At 43.8% G+C, this 18,910-nt stretch overlaps 1 protein-coding gene across 1 annotated transcript in view; it reads right to left on the reverse strand.

Annotated features, from left to right (window-relative positions):
- Window positions 1-5,559: 5,559 nt before the first annotated feature.
- The window catches only part of LOC144764010 (uncharacterized), a 190,370-nt gene continuing 177,019 nt past the window's right edge, over window positions 5,560-18,910 (reverse strand). The window contains exons 11-12 of the mRNA XM_078650142.1: window positions 17,002-17,151; window positions 5,560-6,049 (exon numbers count right to left, since the gene is read on the reverse strand). Of these exons, the coding sequence (XP_078506268.1) occupies window positions 6,009-6,049; window positions 17,002-17,151 (191 nt within the window). The 3' untranslated portion in view covers window positions 5,560-6,008. The remainder of the gene's footprint in view (window positions 6,050-17,001; window positions 17,152-18,910) is intronic.

Raw genomic sequence — 18,910 nt, forward strand, 5'->3', positions numbered from 1 at the left:
TAACACCAAGGACTCTGTGGTTGAATTTCAAAGAACTATGTCCCACATCTTGAGTTGGATGAGCTGCAATCACCTAAAACTCAACCCAGGCAAGACCGAGCTGGTCCTGCCTGGACAGAGCACACTCAGTTGGAATTCTAGCTTTTGGCCCCCCAGTATGGGCGCTCCCCCATCTAAGTCATCTTCGGTCAAGAGCCTGGGTATCCTCATTAGCGAGGATCTCTCGCTAAAAAGACAGGTTGGAGCAGTGGTATCCTCTAGCTTCTTTCAGCTGAAGAAAATAAAAAAAATCGCCCGTTTTTTTTCCTCAGCAGCCCTTACACAGATTGTCATCTCCTTGGTTCTGTCCAGGCTGGACTTTTCTAACAGTCTTTATCTTGGCCTCCAAATTGGAGAGCTCAAACGTCTCCAGCTTGTTCAGAACCAAGCAGCCAGGCTCCTTCTGAATATACCCAGGAGGCAATCAATCAGACTCGGTCTGAAGCAGCTACACTGGCTGCCAGTTGAGCAACGTGTGGCCTTTAAACCTGGGTGCATTCTGTTTAGGTCTCTGAACGATACTGGCCCGTTATTCATCAGAGACTTATTAAAAAAATACAGCCCCTCCCGTCACCTCCGGTCCACTTACAAATCACTTTTGATTGTACCTCCGTTTAAAAGGAAGCGCCTCGGAGGCAGTTGCTTCGACCATCTTGCTGCTGTCCTTTGGAACTCTTTCCCCCTTCACCTAAAGCTGAATGACAACATTCTCAGCTTTAGACATTCTCTGAAAACTTGGCTCTTCTCTCAAGCACACTATTGAGCTATCACAGCTCTACTTACTGACTGTCACGCCTGGTTCTTTTCTATAGCGCCATGAAGCCTCCGGGCGTACGAGCGCTTAACAAATACCGATTAAAAAAATAAATAAATAAATAAAAAAATGAGGCACTGGGGCGGGGCTGCCTACCCAGCTCTATGCGGGAGGCCTTGGTTGTGCCCCTGCTGAAGCCAGGGAAGGATAGCGCAGACGTGACCACATATAGACCGCTATCCATGCTGACGGTGGATTACAAAATCTTGAGCCGAATACTAGCTACCAGATTGCTGCCATATATGACGACGCTGATCTACGAGGACCAAGCGGGTTTTATCCCCACCCGGAACACTTCGGCTAATATCCGTCGATTGATACGTGTTTTGGGGAGCGATCTGGAACCGGACGAGCGACCGGCGGTGCTGTCTGTCGACATAGAAAAGGCATTCGATAGTTTGGAATGGGCTTACTTAGATACGGTGCTGGAGAGATTTGGCATAGGAACTGAGTTCCGGCGCTGGACGAATGTGTTGTATTCCTCGGCCACCGCCAGGGTGAGAGTGGGGTCAGTGATATCAAGGGCATACCCTGTACAGCGGGGTACACGCCAGGGATGTTCATTGTCTCCTCTCCTGTTCACGCTGGCGATCGAACCTTTGGCGCTTTACGCCCGGACGGGAGCGGTGTACAGGGGGATCGCCTGCCTAGGCGAGCACCATTATATCTCGCTTTATGCAGATGATCTCTTGTGGATGTATGACATTACAACGCATACTTTTACTCCGCAGACCATTACAACGCGACTTTTACTCCGCATACCGTTACAACGCATAGCGCCTTGGGGCGCTGGATAGTGGTAAGTATAATTTACTATTCTAACTCCAGTCCCCGTGGACCCTAGGGAAGGTGTTGGATAGTAAATTATACTTATTACCTATCCTAGAGCGCCCCCCAGCGCAATGCGTTGTAATGGTATGCGGAGTAATGGTCGCGTTGTAATGGTAGTGCGGAGTAACAAATGCGTTGTAACAGGTGTATACCATCTCTTGTTGTTCCTGGAGGACACGGCAGGGGCATTGAGTAAAACAGTGGATATGCTAGACGCGTTTGGAGTGGTATCGGGACTAGGTGTGAATTGGCGCAAAACTTGTGTGTTCCCACTGAGAGCAGACTCGCCGAAGCCATCGCTGCCAGCAGGGGTGGCCTGGGAAGGATCCTGTTTTACCTACTTAGGAGTAAGGATCTACCGGGAGGCAGGAGACCTGCTGGAGGGCAACATCGGACGATGTATTAGAGCCCTAAGAGGCTCGGTCGCATTTTGGGCCACGCTCCCGCTATCGGTGGTTGGCAGAGTGGCACTGCTCAAGATGGTGGCCCTGCCGCGCCTCTTGTATTACTTCAGGACGTTGCCGATCTGGATTCCACCCAGGTTCTTTAAGGACCTCCGAACCCTTACTATAGGGTTCATATGGGGGAGCGGGAGGAGAAGGGTGGCGCTAGATACACTTGTCGGCCAAAATCGGAAGGGGGAATGGCAGTGCCGGATTTCGAATTGTATTATCTGGCGGCGCAGTTGCAGATCCTTACCCAACACGTAGCTAGGGAGTTCCGACGTCCTGATCAATATCGCGGACGGGGGTTACAGAGGCATGTACTGTCCTATATTGTCCTGCAGCAACGTCTTGATGCAGGACGACTGACGCTCGAGGAAAGAACGTTGAGGTTGTGCTGGAATAGGAGTCAAAAGAGAGCGGGAGTGGCGCATCCTTATGCGCCGGAAATACCCCATGTCATGCTGACGGCCTTGCCACATGGCGGGGACTGGTCACCCCTTTTGGAATGGGAAGAGACTGGGCTCCATATGGTGGGTGATTTGTACGCCGATGGTGCACTACTCCCCTTCCAGGAGGTGCAGAGCCAATTTGGGATACCGGCTGGGAGTTTCCTGCTTTACATGGCTGTGACCGCGGCAATAAAAAAACATTGGAAGATGGGGACTACAGAGCCAACAACCACGATGGCGTGCCAATACGTGGTAATGTCGGCAGGGACGTTCAAAGCGGTAACATGCTTACACTCCCGAATGCTTCATGAAGGCCTTACGCCACTGGCGGCGTTGAAAGGGAAATGGGAAGAAAGTGTGGGGAAACCCATACCAGAAGCTACGTGGGGCCAAATCCTGAGGAGACCTTGGAAGGGGAGTAGGAATGCCCGCTTCCAACAAGTACACTTCTTCGTGTTACATAGGGCATACCTGACGCCTGGCAAGGTGCAAAGGCATTTCCATGTGCAGGACGCGGCATGCCCCAGGTGCTCATTTGTAGGGGCAGAGCTAGATCACATGATGTGGGATTGCCAGAAACTGGGCTTGTATTGGACGGAAGTGGGAGAGCTTCTGAACGGGGTGACGGATAGACAGCTGACTTATGACAAAGCAGTCTGTCTGCTGCTCTGGTTCCCGCACACCAAAAAAACAAAGGTCACCAGTAAATTTATAGAACTGGGGCTTATTCTGGCCCAGAGAGAGATCACCTGGCACTGGAAGTCGTCGGAGGCCCCGTCAAGTAAGCGCTGGGCGACGGAATTGGAGAAATGGGCCAGAAGTGAGAGTATGGTTCGGCTCCGACAAGCGACCCGCACGGCTAATGAGAAGGGTTTGGAAGCAGCACGAATATGGGAGGGCCTAGTGGTAGCCCTGCAAGAGCTCCAATCAAGAGAGAGAGATCAGGGAGAATAAACTACTAGAGAGCTCCAGGTGGTGCATGATTGCATGAATGTTGTTCCTTCAGCTTCTGAATGACGGGATTTGATCCTGGACACAGCTAACACCAGCGAGAGACCGGAGAGTGGGTGGGGGGTGGAGGGTGGGAGGTTATTGCTGGAAGAGTGATCTCACCTGCCGAGAATGGGCCGAGAGTAAACAGCAGAATGAGAGGCTAGCTTGTTGGGATCCACTGAATGCGGCAAGGATTGTGGGAATTGTTCATCATTCTTTCCAGTGACCGGGAGGGAACTGTTATTTGTTGGGGTTAGGGGTTGAGTGGATAGGAAAAAAAGCAGATCTTTGGCACAAGCCCAAATAGACAGTTGCCAAGTACATATTGTTACAGTGTATTCTCCATTGTTTTCCGGACAGCTTCCTAGACATCGCCGCCCTGCCTCCGGGATGTGGGCTGAATGGCTGTGTGCACTAATGTTCATGTCTGAGATCGACGTGAAACGGTGTTGGGCGAGATCGTATCTATGACTGTACATTTCTGATTCTGCAATAAAAATTGTTTTCCCAAAAAAATCAAAAAAATCACACAGGCCTTACTGAGACACTGACCAAGGTGGTAACTTACTGGTACTACACGCTGGAGCGCCTGCATCACTTTGATCCTCATCAGAGCGCTCTGTGTTGGAGAGACTGTGGGGAAGTGAGTACCCTAGAACACCTTTTGTAGAGCTGTGACCGCATTCAGCCATACAATCCTCGTCGAAATAAATTCCCACTTCGACACGCAAGTCCCACGCTTCCCAGCCTACATCCTCTTGGGCCTGCCCAACCCGTTGATGTATCATCTGAAATCCCAAAGGGGCCGACTGATTGCAATCTCGCTAGGGGCAGCCACTCAGAACATACTGGTGCACTGGCGCTCCCTCGAGCCCCCACCTTACTCTGGATGGCTGCAGAGACTCTAGCTATTACTGGGGATGAAGAAGCTAACTCTCACTTTGGCGGGTAGGGGGTCTGAGTTCCCAGAGCTGTGGCATCCCTTCCTCACACTGCTCATAACTGAATTTAGGGAGCTGACTTGCCCCCGCTACCTCAGACTTTTACGCCTTGCTGACACACAAATCCCACAGGAGAGCTCCTCAAGTAAAGTTATCAGGCTGCGTTAACTCTCAACATGGTTCGTGATCCTTTTCTTCCTCTTTCCCGTTTTGTTTAGTTTGGTGGACGAGAGGGGGGGAGAGGAGGAGGGTGGTAATGTTGGGATTTTTTGTTGTGCAATTTTCTTTTGTTCTTTTGATTTATTTTCCTTGCGGACCAGGTCCATGCTGATTACCTTGGTAATGCCATTATTCGCGACACTTGGTGTATGTATTACATTGTTCCTGGGAGCTGGGGGTCTTGTTCTCTCTCCCTTTACCTGTACTGAAAATCAATAAAAAGATTTAAACCATAAAAACTAGTGTGTTCTTCCTTAACAAGGCATCGATTCAGAAATATTCAATATCTCATTTACTTGATTTACTGGTTAATATGTGGTTAGTTGTAACTTTTTATTGTCCCTTGTAGTAGATTGATGACTCCATTGTACTTGCATCGGGTGTCTCTTGATAGAAGTAGTTTCGGTCATAGACAGAGTCCCCTTTTGACCTTATCTTCTGCATTATTTCATCCTTTTCTTCCCAATAATGCAATCTGGCAGCAACATCTAGGGAAATGAGTGCTGTCAGTGCATCATCGGTGCCACTGTATGATTTCTGTCCAACCTAACAAGGTTCAATTTGTTTGGGCCAAAGATATTGGCAAAAATGCTGGCAAAGGTTCATTTGGCATAGATGTTCACTGTTATATTCTCTGTAGATCATGGAGCCCCCAAAATGCTGCTATTATTTCTCTGTAATCTGTTCTAACATTGCTCCAGTTTCTAAAAAAAACAACTTCCGCATCACTTCCTTGAAAAATTAGCTTTCTAGCACAGAGCACAGAGAAAAAGAGGCAATCAGAGAGAGCAAGAGATATAGAAAGAAGGACAGCACAAGAGAGAGAATTGCACTTTCAGATTGCAATTTATCATTGTGCTACTCCGGAAAGCACTGCTCTTTTTAAAAACAACAAAAAGTAACATGCTGTAGTAGTTTCTTTTTGTTGAAGGAAGTAGCTGTCCATTCTATAACATAGCTGTGGCATTTAATGAGAGAATGAATTCTGGGACATTACTGCTATTTTTTGGAAGGTTTTATGTTGTGATATTGTTGAGCAGGGCTAGTGATCAGATGATATTGGCCCAGGACCCAGCAACAGAGACATGAAGACAGGAGATAGAACAGCGGTTTTCCTTCTTGTGATGTACAATCTTGAACAAGTCCTTCTGTGAGTCCTCACTGCCCTTTTCAAATGTAGAGAGGTTCCAACAAACACCATCATTATATCAAGATGAGTGTGAGCCGCCAGCCACTGCTGCTCATCTGAAGTATCCTTTTCCTGAAGATCCAGTGGTCATGGCTTAGTCCCCTGGTCCTCCTCAGGGACTGGAAGCCCTGTAACCATCAAAGACGAAAGCAGAGTCAATGAGAGAAGATTTACACTCAACACTGAAAATAGATATCAATTTCACTTTGCATGATAATGTACAGTGTATAATATCATTCTGCATATCATGGCTTCCCTAACACACCATTGAACATTTCCAAGCACTTTTACAGTCTAATCAGATGGCGCAGTTTCACAGGGTAACCACCCTGGGTGATCTGGACAGTGCAGTCAACGCAGAGTAGTTTTAGAGTGTGGGCAAACCAACCACAACAGGGTCTGCTAACAGATTTGGGAAATGTGTCTTTTACATTAATCCCTTCTTGCAAGTCAATATCTATTGCAGGATGTATGGCATAAGCATTCAATGTATGGCGGCATAAGCATTCAATGTATGGCGGAGTGACAGGTACACATTGAAAGTGTATTAGCACTGTATGTGTAGAGGGTGTCGAACACTTTACAGATTCTGGACAAGAGTAATGCCAATATTTACAGATACAATGTGTCTATATGTGATGTGCGAGACCTTCATCCAGTTCTGTTGCCTTTGTCAACAGTGCTTTGCACGCAAGGATCCACTGACCCACACATATAGTTGTAAAAGTGAAAACATCACTTCCCAGATCTTTACCCCTTCCACGCGGGGCAAATTCCCCAGCGGTGCGGGAGGGGAGGGGCCGCGGTACTCATGACGAGTCCAGCTCATCATGCTGCACAGTGGAGCTGTGCTCATGAAGAGATGGACTCGTCATGACTCCGCCCACTCCAATAGAACGCCCGCACAGGTGGGGAATTAGCCACGCGTGGGAGGGCCACAGCTGTTATGGCGAGGCCAGCTCGTCATGAGCACAGCTCCACTGTGCCTCATGACGAGCTGAGCTCGTCATAAGCATGGAAGGGGTTAAGTAAAATGCCAATAGTGGTTAAATGTGTCACACTTCATAGTAGGGGCATAACATGGTATGAATTACTGCACATTTGCTAGATCACTCACTGAAATGTGAAGAGTGCAGAAATTTGCCAGGTTTCTGGGGGAAGTTTAATCAATATTTAATGCAACGCAATGCAGCAAGGCAACTTGCTGCGCTGAATTGCACCAAATGGAGAGGGCAGGATTTTGCCAAATGTACTAAGGTATGGTACATTCCTGCTCTCCCTCTGCGTTGGGCAGGGATGACTCCTCTGATAAGGCGAAGGAGCGTTGCTCCACTAGAAAAATCAAATAATAATAATGCCACGTTATTATCATTTTACTTTCCCCTAGAGGCTCTGCAGGTGCCAGGCAGGGCTGCCCACAAAGCAGGGGAGGAGTGGTAGGCACTCTCCAAGTGTGCATTAGAGTTTGGCCGTCCGTCTTGGGCTGGCCAAACAGTCATGTGCACTTTGCATGTTCTCCACTGGATGCAATTCACAGCCTGGATGGAGAACATCTACAGGCCCCCTGTTACCAATTGAGCACTGAACCACAGCGCTCAGACCATTCACAATGCTACTGTCAGTGGTGTCATGATTGGATAGAAGAGTCTGGAAGACAGGGTGCTTCCTGATCCTGCATCATGGCAAGGAGGACAGAGGAGAGGCAGCTGCTTCTAAGGTAAGTTTAAATGTTCTTTCCTTTTCTTTTTTAACCCCCCCCCCCCCACCACCCGCCTAACCACAATCCTTAGGGGCATTGTCCTTTATTTATTTTTGCTGCAGAGTAAAGATATTTCTCGTTGTGGCACCTGCATTGGGCATGAGTACAATGTTGATGCATTACCAGGTTTATGTGTCTTGGTGAATCTGGGTATCCAGCAAAATACATGGTGGGTGCGTGGAAACACCCACTCTCCACCCATGTAAAATATTCATGGCGCAGGGTAGAGTAATGCAGTGACCATCACTGCCTTGCGTTATTCCACTTTACCAAGCCACACAAGGTGGGTTTGCAATGCTTGGTAAATCTGACTTAAGGATGGCGCTACCCTTGTGTCACCCTGCATGACGCAAGGGCAACACAGTCCTTTGATAAATCTTGGCCCAGGTACCTAATAAAGCAGCATTGCAAATTGGATGGTTAATTATTTCACAAAGTTCCATAGTGTGGGCTCCTGGGACCACAACTACATATTTTAGAGCTTTTAGGATTGATTAGGATAGTGAACTGTGCACAGAGGTTATTATCTTCTAACATAATAAAGGGCGTAATTGAAAGTTGGCAGATGCACCGCAGTGAGCCATATTTAGAGATCAGAGACTTCAGGCCTTTGGAGAAGCTGCACTTCAGGCCTTTGGAGAAGCTGGCGCCAAAAGGCTTTCCCTCAAAGCACTGGGGCTTTTCAGGAATGTCAAACAATTCTCTTCCCTGGCACCCTGGGTGTTTTCAACCAAGGTTAGGGCCCAATCGGGATCGCCATTGAGCATCAGTGTAAGGTGTCGCTGGTGGACCCATGACTGTTCACTCATTCCCGATAGAGTGGTGGATGGAGTATGATGATCACCTAACTCTAAAGCTGAAGGTCCTGAGCCATTAATCATGCACTAAACCAGTCAGACTGAGCGAGGCACTATACTTGAAGACATAGATAGGAAAAACAAAATGCAAAGCCTGTGCTCCAGAGAGTGAACCAGAAGCCCAGCAAACACTGTCAACAGAGTGGGCGGGAATAGTCCTGGTTAATCTGAAACAAATGCTGCACTGGAATGAAAATAGCATATTATGCATGCATTGGAAAAGTTGTTTCCATTAGAGAGCTGTATAAACATTGATAAAATGTTGATTTCCAAAGTTTGCATAACAATAGAGAAACACCAGTAGAACATCACAAAAAAAGTAAAAAGAAACAAAAAAGAAAGCTCTATGTGCATTGCATCTGAACAGCAACTAGAGTAAAGGAGAGCAAGACCATTCCATTAACTCTACCTCCTTGCAGAAGTGCACATATAATTCCTCCACACATCTGTTCTACACAGAGTTACATTCAACATATATTGTAGGAAAAGTACTTTACTTTCAGGGGAAAATTTTCAAACTTTACTTTGGGCAGTTCTGAAACATTTCTTTGTTTTCAAAATAAGCTGTCAGCTCTTAGTGGTTAAGACATCATTAGCAAAGCCCTGCAACTTCTTTCTATATGTGGCAATCTTGTGAGGTTGAGGTATGTCACGTGATGCTATAGGTTTTTTGCACTGAGCTGAATTTTTACCATTCTACGCAAGCAAGGGTAGGACACCATGGGCTGTATCATGATGTGCTTTACTGGGGCAACACAGAACTGAGTGACTGTTACTTTGCAGAGATTTAGAAAACATTGGCACTGGGTTTGCCTAACAAAATTGAAGTAAGCCAGTGCAAAAGTCTTTTTTTAAATTTACTTTCCATTGCAAAACTTATTTTATAGAGAGAAGTTGAATGAACGTAATGAAAAGCAGTGGAAAGGATGATACATGAGCGTTCCTATTCAACCACCCGTGGATTTTTATGAAAAACTCTATCTACTAACAATAGTAAACAGAGTTTTGCACTAAAAAATAATACCACTTCAAAGCGGTAAACAATGATTACCACAATTCTTTTATCCCGCATACCATCACCCCGCATACCAAGACAACGCAATTACCATTACTCCGCAATGGCATTACATTTTATATGTTTTTACCACGCATGCTTTTACAACGAAATATGTTGTAAATGCATGAAAGGTAAAAGCGTATGCTTTTTAAATGTAAGTATAGGGTTTGGGGTTGGGGTGTAGGAGTATACGTTATGGGGGTTCTGGGGTAATTTTAGAGTTATGTGTATGTTTGGGTATTGGGGTGCCATGGTATTTTTAGGGTTTAGGGTGGGCTTAGGTTTTGGGGTGCTGGGGTATTTTAGGGGTCCAGGGTGCGTTCAGGTTTTGGGGTGTTGGGGTCATTTTAGGGGCCATGGTCGTTTAGGGTTTTTGGGTGTAGGGGGTAATTTTAGTGTTCAGGGTGCGTTTTGGTTTTGGGGTACCTGGGTATTTTTAGGGGTCAGGGTGGGTTAGTATTTTTGGGGTGTAGGGGGTATTTTTAGTGTTCAGGGTGTGTATTAGGTTTTGGGGTGCAGGGGTATTTTTGGGGTTCAGGGTGCATTTAGGTTTTGGGGTGCTGGGGTAATTTAGGGGTCAGGGTGAGATAGGGTTTTGGGGTATAGATGGTAATTTTAGGGTTCAGGGTATGTTTAGGTTTTAGGGTACTGGGGTATATTTAGGGGTAAGGGCAGGTTAGGGTTTTAGGTTGAGGGGGTATTTTTAGGGTTGTGAGCGCCACAGTTCTACAAACCCCAACCAAAAAATCACAAATCATATACATTTTGCATACTTTGGGGGATTTGTATCTGTTTCTTGTTACTTGAGGTCCCGTGGCCTCGTGGCTGGCTCACTATACTTCACACACTGACATTTTGTTTAACGATATGACAGGGACACTAGAAAGAACAGCATGCATTCCTATTGTGGAGCAGATTCAGAGCTGGAGTAATTTACTATGTATAGGTACCACGATTACCTACATACATTTACGGCTTGAACTTGGGATACCTATTCATGTCTTTCTCTGGATGCATTGATGAAAACATATGATGGGGTAAAAGTAGATGGTATTGTTAATACAGACGTCAGAGCGTTTTGGTGCATGGCATAAATATTAGAAATTAAAATTACGGATTACATGAGTGTGGCCTTTCTGATTTCTAAACCCGGGATTTCAAAAAAACAAGTAAACATTAATGTATTTCTGTGATATCCAAAGAATGGTCCTGAGAGGGGCTGGTCTCAGACCAAGACACTTTCTTAGATGTGGTGGATCCACATAGTAATAGTTTGAACTTGCAGAACAAGCCAAGGAGTCAATGGATTGAGTGGTTTGCCATATCTAACTGGGCTTATGAAGTTTTTTGTTTCACTGTTAATGCCAATGTGGCTATTTTGTTGGAAAGGTACAAAGCTGTATTACTTAAGACTGAATACAAATTGTGTGGACCTACAAGCTCAGAGACTGGTACAGTAGCTTAGGGCTAAAGCATTAAAGTACCTCTAGTCAGACCTATATATTTTTTCCAGTGATTATTTCACAGCATATTTCACAAAGGATGCTATATATATTTCACAAAGACATTTAATTTATTCAAACATATTATTTTTATTTTTCATTTTTTCAGTTTTTCTTATAAATACATATCAATGTATTTGCATACAGGAAATTAAGCAACACTTTCTATAAGTCAATCTAAGTGATACATAGTTGGACAAAGAAAGAACCCCATAAATTCATCATAAATTCATACCATTCATTCCATCATGCATACTACTACATTCACTACCCAATCTAAAGTCATGATTTCCAGGTGCCTGGCTCAGATTCAAATATGGAAGACATTGCTTGGTCTAATTTCCTAATTCAGTATGGCTCAGGCCTTGTTCCAATCTCTCTCTGCAAAACGGCCATACATATTCCTATTCGTCCACATTCGCCTCCTCTAAAATCCCCACAGCAAGAGTCACAATCCGGTCCTATCTGCTAAGCCACAGCTGATGGCTTCAAAATGTCTGTTATTCTTGGTCACTAATGGGCCTTTTGCCTTCTGCTGCTAGCCTAATGACATCTTCCTGGGCCCAGGTGACTTGGCAGGCTTAGAGTTGGTTGATGTGTGCAAATGATTCACTATCACTTTTTGGACAATTTTCCTTCAGTTCTGAATTTCCTTGCCTCTTTGGCATCCTATGGCAAATCTTTCAGAACTAAGAATGGCTAGAAATCCGCTTTTCTACTGGACCTAAGCTTTGCTTTTTGAGGAAAATCTCACAGGGTAACATCATGAAGTCTGCAAAATGTTGATGGGTACCAGACAGTCAACCCTCTAAACTCCATTGTTCCTCAACATGGGATGTTAAACTAATTCAGCAAATGTTGCAAACATGGTCTGACAATGTCTCTCTATAACTGCAAAACTAACTTTCGTAATCTTCTTGATTTCCTTTTGAGAGAGACTCAAATTATAGTGTTCCAGGTGTTTCTACAAGACATTATTCTCCTTTAGAGTTTCTGTTATTAGATTCATGAACATGCCTTCTCTAGTGTTGATTAGCCTTACTTTCCAACCAATGTTGACTGCAGTGTGACCTTGAACAATATGAATTAAAGACTATCTATTTAGGAATGTCCTCCTATTAAATGGTTAATCTTCATGAAAAAACCTGCTCCTGTATCATTTCCTACTTTAGCCTGATGTACTAAGGCTATATATTTGGCTGAAAAGATACAACATTCTTTGGGGCTCTTTCCACTGGAGGAGATTTGGCCGTCAGAGTCTTCTCACCTGAAACAGGGTTCGTGGAAATTCTTGAATCTGCTGATTGGTCTGGAGTATCAGCTTTCAGAGTATTTTTATTGTAAATCAGTGGCTCATGCCTTGTTCGTAGTTGCCAACGGGGTTTATACAAGTATAATATGATCCTCTAATTCTGTGTTAAATTGTAGATTTTAAGGTCTCAGATAGAGAAGGAAAGTCTTGATTTTAATAAAAGACACAAAGGTCAATGTTGTCTCTCTAATGTTAAATATCAAAAATGGAGAGGAGCTCGCACAGCAATGAAATATCAAAAATGGAGAGGAGCTCGCACAGCAGATCAACAAAAAGATCCCGGAAAGGAAAAACCCGCCGAGGAAACAGAAAAAACTCCTCCGACAGCCAAGGGCAAAAAACCGAAAACGAGGAAGTAAATAAGATGGATAACTTGGTGATTAACATCTCTTCCACCACATTGTCTACCGAAGATATCAACACTTTACAAAAGGGGTTATCATTTGTTCCAACCACTAGAACCAACACACTGGAACTCGAAGTGAGTACTTTTAAATTGGTACGTAATATTCGATTGAAACACTACTTTAAGAATATTAGCCCCATCATCGTTCAAGAAGAAGATATGCTTCGAGGACTACGACCTCACAGTAATTTTGTGGCACCCCAAAGCCACAAAATTATAGATACTTTTGAGAACTTGGTGAAACAAGATATTTTGAAATTACCTTTTACACAACCGGAGAGACATGGGAATCTCACCCGTAAAGAGAGAAACATCCTACAAAAATTGGCGGACAATTCTACCATCACGTGCCAAAAAGCTGACAAAGGCGGTGCCCTGGTCATCATGGACACCTCTTTTTATGAACAGCAGGTCCAAGCACATATCAGTGATCCTAATACTTATGACATCTTACCTGGCGACCCGACCAGGGAATACACTGACAATCTCATTAAGATTATCACCAATGCTTTCGAAAACGGTACTATTACGGACAGAACAAGAAGATATTTGACACCTATGAACCCGAGAGCTCCCACCTTGTACATGTTACCTAAAATGCACAAGCATCCGACCAACCCGCCATTTCGTCCCATTGTGTCGACGATTGGTAGTATCCATCAAAATATTGGCAAGTGTTTGGATAAATATCTGCAACCTATTGTGCTTACTACAGCATCACATGTAAAAGACACCACTGATTTTTTACTCAAAATCGATCCCATCATGAATGAATTGAGAAACACCCAATTGATCATGTGCACTGTCGACGTGTGTTCTTTGTACACCTCCATCCCCCATGATGGAGGCATTGAAGCTATTGAGCAGGTTTTGGCCCAATCGGATCTGGATCAAGATTTCAAAGTTTTTTTGATGGAACTCACCATGTTCACTTTATACCACAGTTATTTTACGATCTTTGACAAATGGTTCTTACAATTAAATGGCACAGCCATGGGAAATTCGGCGGCTCCTTGCTACGCAAACATCTACATGCGGATTTTTGAGTCACAACACATTTTAAGCCATAGAAGCTGGCAGGAACATGGCAGGTTATACCTGCGTTATATTGATGACATTTTCTTACTTTGGGAAGGTACCACAGAAACACTCTTGACCTTTTTGACTACCTGGAATACCTTCAACGAACGGATTCAATTCACATGGGATCATAGTGAACAATGTGTCCATTACTTGGACGTCAAAATTCTGAGAGAACTAGGAGAATGGTCTACCACCGTTTTCCGTAAGCCCACGGACAGGAATTCTACCCTGCATTATCAAAGTTTTCACCGTGCTGGATTGAAGAACAACTTACCATATGCACAAATTCTCAGGATTAAAAGAATTGTGTCGAAAAATGATGAATGCAAACAACAGATCAAGATCGTTTTGGAAAGACTCAAAGCACGCGGATATCCTACTCCTATTCTGGATTTGGCAGCCGAAAGGAGCGAGAAATGCACGAGATCTTCTCTTTTGCAACCTAAGGTCAAAACTCCCACTGACCGGATGGTCGTGGTATCGAAATATTCTAAGACTTCGCACCTTTTCCAGCGAATCATTCGCAAACACTGGAGTATCCTGTCCCTTGAACCTGATTTTAAAGGTTTATTTGATCAACCGCCTATGTTTGCATTTTCCAGAGGCAAGAACCTTAAGGAAATTCTCAGCCAACCTTGTGGGACAAAAAAGAATACTGTCTATACGGGCCTCAGACCCTGCTTCAATTGCAGTAACTGCAATAATTGTATCCTTGGTAATACCATCAACCACCCGATGAAGGGTAATCCTATTAAACTGAAAGTCAATGCCACATGTAATAGTATGAATGTCATATATGTTCTTAAATGCCCTTGCGGCAAGTGTTATGTGGGCCACACTGAGAGGAAGATCCGCGTGAGGATCTTAGAACACAAGAGCAACATTCGGACACAGAATCTCAAATCTACTGTTGCTACGCATTTTTTGGAGAATAGACACACTGTTGCACAACTTAAATTCCAGATACTGGAACAAGTCTAAATCACGTTGAACAATAAGAATACCTTGTTAAAACGAGAAAATTTCTGGATCCGTTTTTTGTCCACGATGGTCCCCCATGGGCTTAATGACCGTATTGAATTTCTTTGCTACTTATAATGTATTTTGTTGTATATCCTTGTTCTGTGAATTTCCCACTTTGTAATTTCTTTAATTTCTCCTCATTTCATTATTTCTTACTTTTTTATACTTTATTACTTTATCTCCACTTACTTTCCATTACTTTTGATCATTTCAATATGGCGCTTGGCTACACGCGCACCTCTTGCACCTTTGGTGACTTAGTCCGTTTTCTATTGTGATACAACTGGCTTCGCCTTTATAGTGGTCTGTTACCATCCCCGCGGTTGCTCCTTGTTTGTGGAACTCCGCGGGGTCCACACATTTCACGCACATATGTAAGTACCCGCCTGGGGACTCTCTTACTGTCTTTACCGTTCTCACAGGGTTGACTTTAACCGGGTTCTAGCTCACGCAGGTTTACCTTCGCTTACCGCGTTTCACTTTTATTTCAAATACACGCATGAACCAGCTCGCACTTTTTTTACTTTTGGCATTCCCCGGATTTTTACCTATTGGTCACATTTATAAACACGGTGTAGGACTTAGGGTTAACTACATCTATACTGTGCATGACGCATGTTTCTTTTCGTTTTCAGCACTTTTTAGCACTTGGCTTGTTTATCTTGCAGCTTCGCATGTTTATTTTATTTTTGAACAATATGGTAGCATTATGAACTTTTGTACTTTTGGACGTGACATTACATTATAGCTTGGTTTTGTTGTCTTTTTTGTAGAGTAATCCCCTGACGAAGGGCTCCGCCCGAAATGCATCGGGATGTGTGTTAAAACATGAATTACCATTTTGAACTTGATGTGGAATTACAGCATTTTCACATGTCGTGAAATTAAGACATTCTCTTGTTTGAATAAACTTTGAAAGTTGGATAACTATCTCTGGATTAATATTGGATGATTACCATTTGACTATGGAATAAGACCTTTGGTCCTCCTGGGTTGTGCTCGGAGGGGTTCTCTCCCTAGACGGGGGAGCTGCATTCTGTCTCTCTAATGTTGCCATCTTTTTCTATAATATAAATGTTTTTGATTCTTTATTTCAGCTTCAATTGCTTCGTCATGTTTCTTCCTAAACCTGAATGTCAACCGAATGCATGAAGCTCAAGCGTCTAGGCTCCTGGATACTCCTGATGAGTCGTCTGGGACTTCTAAAAAAAATAAGATTTTTAGTATTTGCTGGGTTTCTTTCAATGAGGTTAATATTGTCTTCTCCTCAAGAAAAGAGGCTATTATGCCCTGTATGGACTACGATTGTGGCTGATTAATGGCTTAACTTCACCTCAACCAGTTTTTTTGTGATTCACAGCAGCTATAATAAATGTAAAACGTTAAGGGAACATAATATTAACGTCCATATCTTCATGACTTTCTTTTCACTATTCTAGCTAGGAAAATCTGCATTACAGTTTTGATCATTAAAATTGTCAATTTTCTAAATCATGGGTTTATGGTGTTTATAGTTGTACCCTACACTTCAGATGTATTAGTTACCCACTATTACAAAACATTTAGTTATTATTTTTGACCTCTGTTTCAGTGCTACTGGATTTGTTTGTATTCTCTTGGTGCTTATTCCCATGAAGCAGCACAGTGGCATTGTTGATCTCCTTTGTATGTAGACACAATGTCATCAAAGAGCACATCAGAAACAGAACCTACTTCTGCAAATTCCCAGAAGGAGATCCAAGCCCCTCCCTGGAAGTTCAATGGTTGTCACCAACACACAATGGACCCAGCACCAGGAAGTGTGGTCGCTTACACACATTGATCGTCTGAATAGCTGTGTATAATTGATGGTTAACCTGCTGACTACGTCATTGGTGCCAATTTCAAATAGATTCTAAATTCATCATCTGCTATGACAGATGTTGATACATAAAATCTACCACCTGGGGCATGTGTAAAGGCGAATATGTATATAAGGTCCCTGGCATAGTTAGCCCAATGTGTTGGTGAAATCATGTACATGAAATTGTGAAGTAGAGTACCTGATCCACTGTCTAGCAAACAGTGATTCAACTTCTTACCCTCAAAGTTGAGTGGTTGATGGCACTCGCGCCCCTTCGGTCCAGCGCAGCATTTTTCATTTGCCGGGCAGTCCTTGTCATTATTACATTTGTTACAGATATCTATAGTTTCAGTAACATTTGTCACCTTTGTGCAATCACCCATTTTTTCTGGAATATAGAAAAGAAAAAGCATTTCAAACATTACAAGCTCTAAATATTCATGTATTCTGGACCCTGATTCAGGATCTTCTGACCAGTTAGACCCCACCTATCACTTGGCCATTCAGCCTGATGACTCATGGTGATCTCGTGCCTGTACTCTGCTCTAATCTAGATTTCATCCACTTGAGAAGAATGCTACAGCAGAACAAAGTTATTGGCAGGATTGAGTGTTATGTGGCATTCACAACCACAAGGGTTTTCTATGAAGGTTGATTCCTTTGACATGCATGTAAAAGGGCCTGCCATATGTGTGGGCTCGATTCTTTTGTTTTTCTCAACTAGTTCTTTCTGATCAACCGTATATGATCTGTTGCCTTTCTAGGTATTTATCATTCCATGTACTTCACCTGCAAAGTTAGCATTCCCTCCAATCAGAAGTATTGTATTACAACAATGGTGTGAACAATGTACCCCAAAAGGTGCAACTAAACAGGAAGCATTGATATATGTACAAACATTATGTAGTCCCAGTAGCAAACTAAGGATACATGCTTGAAAGGAGATAGAGTTATGGCTTACAGATTATACATCATTTGGTAAGGGGAAGCCTTTTGAGGGGCATGAATCACAGACTCCTCTAGAACAGTGTCCATTGGTGGAACCTTGGGTCTCCATTCAGGAAGAGAGGATGCTGGGGGCTTGACATTTGTAGACTACTCGAAAGACAGGGAGTTGCAAACCTAGCTCCTCACATGAGAAAGGTAGGCTCTTTTACTCTGTTGAAGTCAATGGCTGTGATGTTCCCAGAACCCCTTTGTGGCAATGCGTGGCTTGGCTGTCAACCAACGTATCACTAGCAGAGGGCACCAGTTGACCTCTACCATCAGAAAATGTTTTCCGCAATCCAAGGACATGGCAGCACCAAAAGTGCATCTTCACCTAATGTGACCGTGGTAGTTTCAAATGCTGCACCCTTGGTCAAAGGTATTCTCCATGATATATCTGAGAACTCAAAGGTAACAAATAATCACCATGAGGTGAGGGAAGCTGATATGCTTAAATGGATGGCTGTGTTTTTAAGAAAAGCTTTAGCCATTCCTCCGGCGTTACATATTTCTTCTGAAAGGAGAATTAAATTACATCACCTATCACTCCAGTCTGGACTTAAGGAACACAGAGCTCTTCGGGCCGTTTGAAGAGCCCTTTGAACTATCCCACAGTACTATGCATGCCATGGGGGCTTAAGGATGATTCCTCAACAAGATCTCTACTTCTCCTTAGAATGGACATGGTCAAACAGTGCCTGTAGGCCTGCTTAGACATCCATGGAGAGACAGGTTCTCCTCTGGTGCAGCTCCAGTGATGATCAATGGAGGACAGAACCAATTTCCCACAAGCAGTTTCTCTTTGCCGCTGGACAACTACTTGAAGCCCTGGGCTATGAGACTCAAAAATCCATGCTAGCCTCACCAAAGCCTGCCCTGGTTAACTTAAGAATCTTCCCCTTGCAAGTAAGGATCGCCTTGAAGGCAAACACAATCTAATTTGCATCATTCAATAGGAAAACTTGTCTTCCCTAGGGCTGTCTCTCTCTCTCTCTCTCTCTCTCTCTCTCTCTCTCTCCCTGATAGTCATCTATGGGAGAGGATTGTAACTAAGGACATGCACAGGAGATCACTCTATGTCCCTGTTCATCACTTTCTCCATCCAATGGTGAATCAGTATCCTGTGCAGTACATCTGCAGGTGTGTAAGCGTATTCTTTG

Source organism: Lissotriton helveticus, chromosome 6 (assembly GCF_964261635.1).
Source record: "Lissotriton helveticus chromosome 6, aLisHel1.1, whole genome shotgun sequence".
Lineage (NCBI taxonomy): Eukaryota > Metazoa > Chordata > Amphibia > Caudata > Salamandridae > Lissotriton > Lissotriton helveticus.